The following is a 9,977-nucleotide window of genomic DNA, read 5'->3' on the forward strand; positions in this document are numbered from 1 at the left end:
TCGCTGCATTTCAAGCATTAAATTTCTCAATTTTGTTCACACATTTTTTGTTGCTTTGATGTTTTTTGTCTTCTTCTTCTTCTTAAACACTTTAATTGCATTGGAGTAATTGCAGTAGCTTCCTTCGATGTCACCATCTCGCTGAGTTTTTCAAGCAATTCTGAAGTGTAATTGTGACCATCAGTGATGTCAATGACATGATACCTGTTCTGACAACAACAAACCACTTTACGGAGCTTTCTGTGATCTAAAATAAATCTGTCAATGGGTTGCACAATTTCTTTAAGCTGTCTGTCATTTGTGAAGATAATCATCATTCGTTTTGTGGTTCTTGAATCTAGTCGTTTTTTGAATGTATGGAAAAGACCTTGTTGTTGCTCACTGAATTTAGATATCGGTGTTACCCAGAGAATCACATTGGGGCCAGGGTCAGATAACTTCTGCATTTCCTTGACCCAACTCGAATTGTTGAGGGAAAAGAGATTTGGAGTGTCCACTACAGTGACCTTTCCCACTGTCTTCACCATGGACGCTTTCGTCACAGTCTTTGATCCACTTTTGCAAAGAAAGTAATTCCCACCAAGGATGATGTTGCCTACTGTACTTTTCCCAGCTCTGGAAGGCCCTATTAGAAGGATCCTCATAGGATGGGGAATGCTGCCAGGGTTCAACGCAGCTGTTTTGATGCTGCCAGAGCTCAACGCTGCCATTTTGAACGACAAATAAAATTTAGAATTTTTTTTTTTTTTCATTAAAAGCAGGAGTTAGTGAATTTCACCTCAACTTACATTTTCTGTACATCAGCATGTATGGTAGGCTTGAGCTGTCAAAAAAACAAAAATAAAACTTTTTTTCTATGAAATACTTTTTTCACATTCTTCATAAGAGAGAGAGAACAACACTCACTTTTCCAGTGATGATTCTGAATACTGTAAGATATTGACAACATTAAAGAATAATATGTGCAGTTTTGAGTCATACATTTTCTAATGATATAAAGCTATGTACCTGTATATATAAACAAATGTATATATAAACAAATGTACCTGTGTTACACTGTAGTCATCAAAACGGTACCATATCCCATTTTCATAAGATCTGATGATTGTATCATAGTGTCCTGCACTGTATCCACCCTTATGATTGATAACGGCATAAAGATCATATCTAGGCCTATTATCCTGCAGAGAAAGATCATTTTTTTAAAAATGTTTACACTATTTTACTGATTTTAATAGCATTTTGCTTTTGTTATGATGAATTGATGAAACCTCTTCGGGAAGACTTAGAGGTACATCCAGACGACATTCATTCTTCTCGTATCTCATCTGTATGTAATCAAAGTCAAACCTCTTCAGATGCAGAGCGAGAACAGTGGGATATTCATGTATTTCACTCCACTGTGAATGAAAAAATGAATGAGAAAGCCTATGTTAAGCACATGTTGGAAACTCATAAATACTTCACTATAATTGGTTCAGTAATCAGGTTGATCATCTGTATGAGTGATGGATGTTGAAAATATCACATTTTCATTTACTCACAGTTTCTGTTTCTGTTTTGCGCTCACATCCTTCACAATACATCCAGTCATCCTCTTCTAGTTTTGAATGTTCAAAGAAGGTCTTCAGGCTTTTTTCCTATAGGGTCAGATAAATAAACCATGCCATTTTAGGGGGAAGCTACTGTCTCCATGGGGGAAAAAAAAACTTGGCTAACATTAACTTTGCATATGGAAGTCTTCATACCATATCATACTTATCATTTCCGGTATCGATAGACAGCAGTATTGAGATGAAGGTGTTGGTTTCTATGGTTTCATTGCCACATGTGCCACATTTTGTTATATTGTTCATTTTCCCTTCAAAGACCTGGAAGAAATGCACTGTGCAGTCATAGGCTGATTCTTAATGCTATTGCATCACAGTCACAGTTATTGATCAATGATAACAGAGTCTTATTAACAATCAGTTGTTTCTCATTCGCATTGAAACAGACTTTTATATGTTTCATACCTTAGAGGCATGTGTGCCCACTGCTTTTAAAATCTTCCTGTAGTACTCCACTGCATCTTGTTGCTCAAAAACTTGACGGTTTAAGAAACAGAATTGTGAAAACAATGTTCTAAACATTACATCATATGTACATATGGATTATTTTTTTAACTTGGCTAATTGCCATATAAATATTTTGACCTGTAAATTAAATTAACCTACCACTTCTAATGCCAAGACTCTTGGTTATTCCTCCAGTTGTGGCTGCCTTTTCTGAAAGCTGCGTGAAGAGCTTTTGAAGTTGTAGCAAGAGATTTTCCTCACCACACTCTCCAGGGGCTTTATAACTAAATGGGGGGAAAAGTATTTTAAGATTAAAGATTAAATAGTTGTATCATTAGTGATTAGTAAATAACTTCTTTCATTCGTTTCATCATTTTACCTCTCCACTGCCTCTCTGAATTCTGGAGTCATGAATAGACACTGCAATACTGCATTTAAGTAGCAAGTGGCGCCTTGATTTTGCAGGCCATTGTATTGGACTTCGTTCCTGAATCCCTGAAAGATTTCATTAGGTTCGTTGTATAATTATAGCCTATTCCACAAAGTGCCTTCAAATAAGCCTCGAGAAAACGGGACGTAAAAATTTTGTTTCACATAGGCTATTAAATCAACTTTTTGCTGTAATCTAGGATATCCTGAATATAATTTAGGTCTATAACGAGTAGACTGTTTATCTTAAGAACTAAAAGTGAAAGTGAAGAGTACCTAAATATGAATTAAACTATAAAAAAATATACAACAATCGAATAGGCCTAATTGACATCAGAATTTACCTTAATGAAACTCATATTTTCTTCTGGAACACGGAGGAAATTCAGAGAGGACAAAACACAGTACTAGCTACTGCCGAGTCAACTTCAAACTAAGATAATAACATCCACGTCCAACTTCACTAGCTAATTTTCAAGTTATAGCCTAGTTTTACTTTCGATTTTGTAGAAATATTATGATGACGGAAACTATCAAGTGGACTTAACGTAAGAGAAAAATATTCAATACTCATAATTTGTTATAGCATTAAAATTTTATTATATCATTTATATGAAGAAGTTAGGCCTGGTCTAGCCTATTCATTTGTGCATTTCAATAATAAAGACATGTCAAGACAAGTCGCAAGTCATAAGTGTAATTCTTAAAGACTTTTCTTCATTTATAGGCTAAAATACCCAAGACTGGGTAAGAATGTTCTCCGATTATCCCCATGTGTGACGGACAAACCCCATTTACAATAGTCTGTACAGATTACACACTCATTACACCCATAGTGAACAACAAATGTCTCTGAGTCTGCTTGAAAGCTGTCCCAACGCCGAGACCCTTGAGGTGGACTTCTCAGCATGTTTGGAAACCTCCAGGTAGACGTAAGACCATGAAGAGAGTGGAGCGATCTTTAATTTGGTGGTCTAAAAACGTATCATTGTCCTCTAGTTGTTTATCTGTGTACAGCAGTCTCAGGGATGATGGATCATCCCCTGTGGTAAGATAAAGGAAGGTTAAAACATTTACACAATGTTATAGCTTACTTATGATTTATTTAATCCATTTCATTATGAGTTAGACTAGGTCTAAACATGTCATGTCGCAGTTCTGAATAAGTAGGCTAAATGATAGCCTGTATTATACATCTAGGCTATGTTTTTGGCGATGTGGAAATCACCACCGATTACATGTCACCAGGAAACGGCTTTCACTAACTTTTTAAGAAAGGTTCGTTGAAATTGACTATTGACCCAGAGTGCCTGTTATAGCATTTCAGCTTACCTGCTTGACCCGGCAATTTTTGTGCAACCTTCTTTTTGAATTCCAAAATAGTCATTTTGTTGAATTCTTCCTCTGATGTGGCAACATCAACAGTTTTTTTCTCTCCCTTTATTCCAACCACCATGATCTGGTAAATCTTTCCCATTTTAGGAGAACACCTAAAAGCAAGTTACTGCAAAACACCGTAATAAAATGTGGACGTTTCACTTTCTGTTCTTATGCTTGCGACTGCGAGGTGTTGACGCCCTATATAAAACAGATATAGGCCTAGGCTTATATATTACGCCTGCTGTCTTGAAATAATAATATGCAATAATACGAATAAAAGAAATATAATAAAAGAATTTGCCTATGTTATTATTCGCAGATGCTTAGGCTATAAGCAAACCGTATCCATGGCAATGCTGTAGTTATTAAATACTGATAGTATTAACAATCAGCTGCCTTTTTGGGAAAAAAAGGACAGATATGGTCCGCGGGAAGATGTTTTAGGTTGGGGGTGCTGTACGTGCTAGGGTGATTTTATTAAGAAAACATTAAGAAACATTACCGAGTAGCCTACATAAAACATGTCAAAACTCCGGGAAACTATATATAAAAAATTCTGAGAACACTGCATCTTAGAATAATAATGTCTACTTTGTTTTAATCGGATTTGCCAGCATGCAAAGCATTCAGCGCTGAACAGAAACTCCGGCGTTTTGAGCGGTGAGTGAATCGTAACATCTAATTGCGTTCCAGAAATCAACAGTATGTGATTGGCTACTGTGCTCAACGCTGCGAAAACATATTATTAGAAACTCTGCTTGATCCTGTTAAGCGTTTTTATTTGACCATAGTCGGGTTTTTTTTTTTAAATCAACATTTGTTTGTTTTTTTGCTCATTTAAAATGTTTATTAGGCTACCAACAAATTATTAAATGATAAAAAATGAATAAATGTACGTAAACCGAACAAAAAATTCCGTTGCATTAATGCAGTAAATTTACTGTCCTGTGAAAAAGGGGGTGCTGCACCCCTACTTTCTAGCCCCTGGACATAGACCTACTCATGTGGCTATAACTCGACAGGTAGGCTATCTTATTTCAACTCCTCAGTCGAGAAACCATGTGACAAACTGGAAAGAGAAAACATTGTCAATAGTTAGTCTAGGTTTCATTTTTCAACCGATTCTGCCGGAGCATGACTGAACAACAGCAAGAAGAAAAACGCTACGATCCTAATGACACAACACTGAAGTTTGTAACGCGACAGGATGACATAAGTATATATTTTTACTATTGTTTTTATATGTAGGGTTTTTGTGAGAGAAGAAGAAAACAAGTGCAGTTCATGCCATCGATTACTGAAAACTTTTTTTTGTGTGTGTGATTCTACATTTACACAGCGTCAGTAAAAGATGACAGCAGCTATATCGCCCAGCGTAATGAAATTTACTGCAGCTTAGCTAGATTCTAGTGATTTAGTATATAGTCTATTAAATAGCACAACATCCGCTTCACCTTCCGCAATGGTAGCAATGCTTCTACTTCTGCACAGTCTATATCTCTTAAAATACAAGCAATATTCCACGTTAAACGCCTATTAATCTTTGTCACATTACCTCATAGGTCCAGTCATCTTAAAAACATGTCATTTGTTCATAAATCAAAATAATAATAAAAAATAAGACAATGAGTCGAGAAATAGACTAATAAATAGAATAAGTCTGATGTTATTTACAGTTGATTCAAGCCAAGCACACTGCACAAAGCAATGGCCAATGGTTTTCGCACAGAAACTTCTGTGCATGCTGATTGTATGCTATTATAGTCTGCAGTACAGGTAGCCTACTTAACTTCCTTGTGATCTTAAGCAGTTACTATAGAGACAGAGCGCATTTAGGTCACGCCCACACCGGGGGAAAACAATCCAGACATCTCCATTGACTTTGTATTGAGGCTGCCTCCTTGTCATTTCTGACTCATAACAAAAAAACAGAACAATGCCTTAAAGCTGCTGTGTGACAAGGTGTACAAAAAACAAGCTAAAAAAAACCCTCTACGTTTTTATAAGCTACCGATCTGTAAAAGCCAGCCTTTAAGGAGACAAAAGTGGATACAGGCAATAAAACGTGAAGCATCAGCAGGAAGAATGGGTAAATTTTGGGATCCTGACACTCACTATGCCTCATTAAGCCTATGTGTGCAGTAAACATTTACTCACTGTTAAAGGGATAGTTCACCCAAAAATGAAAATTAGGTGTTTATCTGCTTGCCCCAAGCGCATCCAAGATGTAGGTGACTTTGTTTCTTTAGTCGAACACAAATGATGATTTTTAACTCCAAATGTTGCCGTCTGTCAGTCTCATAATAAGAGTGGACAGGAACTCGAACAATAAGAGTCTAAAACACTTTCACAGACAAATCCAAATTAAACCCTGCGGCTCGTGATGACACATTGATGTCCTAAGACACGAAACAATCGATTTGTGCGAGAAACCAAACAGTATTTATACAATTTTTTACCTCTAAAACACCACTATGTCCAACTGCGTTCAGCACTCGTTTAGTGAGGTCTGATCGCGCTCTGACAACGACAGTGATGTCTGACAGACTGCAACAGTTGGAGTTAAAAATCATCATTTGTGTTCGACTGAAGAAACAAAGTCACCTACATCTTGGATGCGCTGGGGGTAAGCAGATAAACATCAAATTTTCATTTTTGGGTGAACTATCCCTTTAAGTCAAATATCCAAATGTCAGTTTTATATATTATATTTCCTGTCTCTGATTACGTTCCCCTCCTGTGGACGTAGTTCTCTTAGTAATATGACATGTCGTGCTCTGTCTCAATCGCCTGTATCCACTTTTTAGTGCTAAAACGCTCGTTTTTTTGGGTCGACAGCTTATAAAAACTCCTGGGTTTTTGGTTCTGGGTTTTTTTTAGCTTGTTTGCTGTACACCCTGTCATATTGCAGCTTTTAGACATTGTTCTGTTTTTTGTCAGAAATGACAAAGAGGCAGCTTCATGCAATACAAAGTCAATGGAGACGGCTGGATTGTTTCCCAGTTAACCAACTAAGTTTGAAGTTAACCAAGGTGCGGGAACCCTGTTAGTAGAATTCAGTTTAAATAAGGATATATTTAAGTATTAAAAATATTCAAAAACCTTTACACAAACCATCTCACCCCCAATTAACCAATGCACTTTCAGCCGGGGATGATGACCCAGAGACTCGTCGAGCTGAGATGTCTTGTGGTCATGCTGTCACTCCACAGTCACTGACTGGGTGGTGTCGTAGTCTACTCGACCAGGTACTCAAGAATAAAGAATCAGTACTTGTTAACAGGCACATAATTACAGTAATCTATAACTATTTCTGCCTTTCATTCTCAGGGTCAGCACAAGTTTATGTGCCCTGCACTTAAAGATGACACACTCCAAAGATGCAATGCAGAATGGCCCTATGTGGAGGTGCGGAGGTTGGCTGTACTAACACAAGAGGAACAGAGCCATTTTGAAGAGACAATGGCTGTCCTGGCTGCAGCTGAGTACTGTGAACACAAAACAGTAAGTTACTGGTATAAATGACTGATACATGTATTCAAAAATAATAATAACAACTTGTATATTTATCTATGTAAGGATGCAATTATTTTTTTTATTAAAATGTACTTAAATGGACAGTTCACCCAATAATTCTGTCATTTACTCATCTTCAGGTTGTTTAAAACCTGTATAAATTTCTTTGTTCTGTTGAACACAAAGGAAGATATTTTGAAGAATGTGGGAAACTGAACAGCTAGTAGGAAAAAAAAAAAAAAAATACTATGGAAGTCAATTGTGGCCCAAAGTGGCTGGGTTACAAACTTTCTTCAAAATATCTTCCTTTCCAAAACAAATTTATACAGGTTTGGAACAACCTGAGGGTGAGTAAATGTACAGAATTTTCATTTTTGTGTGAACTATCCCCTTAATAGATAGCATATGCTTCTTTTTAATTCCTTTTAGTGTCCTGGCTGTCAAACATTTGTTGAGAGAGCCGACATTACCAACCTCTGTGCCATTTGCACAATCTGCACGGCTGAAAAGGGTCATACATTTCAGTTCTGCTGGCAGTGTATGAAAGAGTGGAAAGGTCCAGGGCCTCGATCTGACCGATGTGAAAACCATGGATGCACCAATCCTGACATCGAAAAGCTGACAAAATGTCGTTATATAACGCTACCTGAAGTAAAAAATGTGAGTTGTCCCTCCATGCGAGCTTGCCCCACTTGCGGCAACCTTGTGGAGCATGACACAACAGGGTGCAAGAATATCATATGTAATCGCTGCAGGGTTGAATTCTGCTTTGTGTGCCTGAAAGTCACTCAAGAATGTTTACAAACAAGCAGTTACTTCATTGGCTGCTCAGCTGGAGTCGCGCCAAGACAGACTTCCATTCCAACCTGGAATAGAAATTAAAAACATCGAAGAAGCCAAACAGAAGGACACGTTTTTTTGTTTTTACACATGACATGTTATAGGCTATATTGAAACGTTTCTGCATTCTTTATGCGTAAAAAATAAGCTGCGATTCTATATAAAAATCAGCTACATAAGGTGAAGGCTTTTTGTGTAATTCTGTCAATTGTTTGTATTCTCTAAATAAAATGGTATGGAATGGAATAAAATGTATTGTGTTCATAGTGTAGAATTGTCATGTGGCAACCTAAATTTGTTTTTGCATAACTGCACTACTATATGAAAATAAGTCAGTTTGCTGAGGAATATTGTGTAATGGGATATTTAATCAATACCAAAAAATTTGATTTTTCAAAGTTGTAAATAAAATAATCATTGGAGTACATTTGGCAAGAAAATACGGTTTCAGTATTGTAATTTCGATGTTACTTGCCATTTCTCTGTAATTGTTGGTGAAATTTAATAAATTTGTTGCTACACTAAAACTTTTCAGTGTATATAAGCTAAAGGGTTAGTTCACCCAAGAATGAAATCTGTTTCATTAATTACTCACCTTCATGTTGTTCTAAACCTGTAAGACTTTTGTTCATCTTTGGAAAAACAAATGAAGATCCTTTTGATGAAATCCGAGAGCTTTCGGCCCCTCCCTCCATACACAGCTACGCAACTACCACATTGATGCTTCAAAAAGTTCATAAAGAGATCGTAAAACTTATACATATGAATTGAGTGGTTTAGTAAAAATATTCTGGAGACTTGTCATATGAGGTTCATATGATGAACAGTTCGAATTTAGGCATTTTTGGTTGAACTAACCAGAGTTGTAAAGTATTTGAGTAAATGTAATTAGTTACTGTACTTAAGTATCTTTTTGGCTACTTTGTAGTTGTACTGAGTATCAAAGATATTGGCAACTTTTACTCTCTACTTGACTACATTTTTGAACAAGTAAATGTACTTTTTACTCCACTACATTTGAGTTAAGGAATGCAATTACAAATTACATTTTTCATGGCACCTAACTTTTTCTGCAGCAGTTTGTTTCTCCTAAAGAAGCGATATTGCCATCTAAGGGCATTGAAGGCACTATATCTTGTGCATTTTGCCTTTACTCACCCCAAACTTGTCAACAAGCATACTTTATATGAATCTGAGTGCATTAGCAGGAAGTTGCTGATCGCAGGTGTTTGATTTATTAGATGAGGAAATGACTGCAGCTGGTGATGAGGATCAAACCAGCACATACAGTAGACTTTGACCATTTAATTTTACTTAACATTGTTTTATTTATCCACTATATTGACAAGATCGTTTTGAAGGATATTGGTTTGCTTATGGCCACTTGAGCTTAACTGAGACTTGAGAGTTTGTAGACGTTTAAAACCTTGATTTATTGCAATATTGAAGTGTTCAGTTTTAGTTTGATTTTAGGAAATAAACTTGATTTCTCATCTTACAAATCAATTGTTTATTTTCACCGGCAGTCTCTCAGGACTAGTGCATCTCTGAGCTTACATTCAGCATGAGTAAAATACTCAAGTACTGTTAAAATCAGATACCTTAAGACTTTTACTCAAGTCATATTGGAATTGGTTACTTGTAACTTGTAGTGGAGTCATTTTCGATGTAAGGTATCAGTACTTTTACTCAAGTATGGTTTTCAGGTACTCTTTACACCTCTGGAACTAACCCTTTAAGAGATTTCTTAACTGT

At 36.5% G+C, this 9,977-nt stretch overlaps 3 protein-coding genes across 4 annotated transcripts; 1 reads left to right on the forward strand and 2 right to left on the reverse strand.

Annotated features, from left to right (window-relative positions):
- Positions 1-2: 2 nt before the first annotated feature.
- Positions 3-2,949, reverse strand: si:ch211-212k18.13 (ubiquitin carboxyl-terminal hydrolase 47). 2 transcript variants are annotated; one of them, XM_067401698.1, is made up of 11 exons: positions 2,831-2,949; positions 2,437-2,552; positions 2,217-2,341; positions 2,016-2,086; positions 1,749-1,871; positions 1,545-1,640; positions 1,272-1,400; positions 1,047-1,181; positions 907-929; positions 789-823; positions 3-703 (listed from the first exon to the last, which is right to left on the reverse strand). In XM_067401698.1, exons 1-11 carry the CDS (start codon positions 2,843-2,845, stop codon positions 27-29), a joined length of 1,545 nt encoding a protein of 514 aa, XP_067257799.1. In that variant the 5' UTR covers positions 2,846-2,949; the 3' UTR covers positions 3-26. The 2 variants fall into 2 exon arrangements, with proteins under 2 accessions (XP_067257799.1, XP_067257800.1); XM_067401699.1 differs by lacking the exon at positions 3-703 and having other exon boundaries at positions 710-823.
- Positions 2,950-3,366: 417 nt separating this feature from the next.
- zgc:194655 (uncharacterized protein LOC794380 homolog) lies at positions 3,367-4,100 on the reverse strand. Its single transcript, XM_067401701.1, has 2 exons — positions 3,819-4,100; positions 3,367-3,529 (listed from the first exon to the last, which is right to left on the reverse strand). The coding sequence occupies exons 1-2, from the start codon at positions 3,961-3,963 to the stop codon at positions 3,390-3,392; spliced, it is 285 nt and encodes a 94-aa protein (XP_067257802.1). The 5' UTR covers positions 3,964-4,100; the 3' UTR covers positions 3,367-3,389.
- Positions 4,101-4,944: 844 nt separating this feature from the next.
- On the forward strand, positions 4,945-8,710 carry si:ch211-212k18.15 (uncharacterized protein LOC563681 homolog). The gene is made up of 4 exons (XM_067401700.1): positions 4,945-5,082; positions 7,014-7,114; positions 7,197-7,370; positions 7,812-8,710. The coding sequence occupies exons 1-4, from the start codon at positions 5,001-5,003 to the stop codon at positions 8,262-8,264; spliced, it is 810 nt and encodes a 269-aa protein (XP_067257801.1). The 5' UTR covers positions 4,945-5,000; the 3' UTR covers positions 8,265-8,710.
- Positions 8,711-9,977: the final 1,267 nt, after the last annotated feature.

The sequence above is a fragment of the Chanodichthys erythropterus genome, chromosome 11 (assembly GCF_024489055.1).
Source record: "Chanodichthys erythropterus isolate Z2021 chromosome 11, ASM2448905v1, whole genome shotgun sequence".
Lineage (NCBI taxonomy): Eukaryota > Metazoa > Chordata > Actinopteri > Cypriniformes > Xenocyprididae > Chanodichthys > Chanodichthys erythropterus.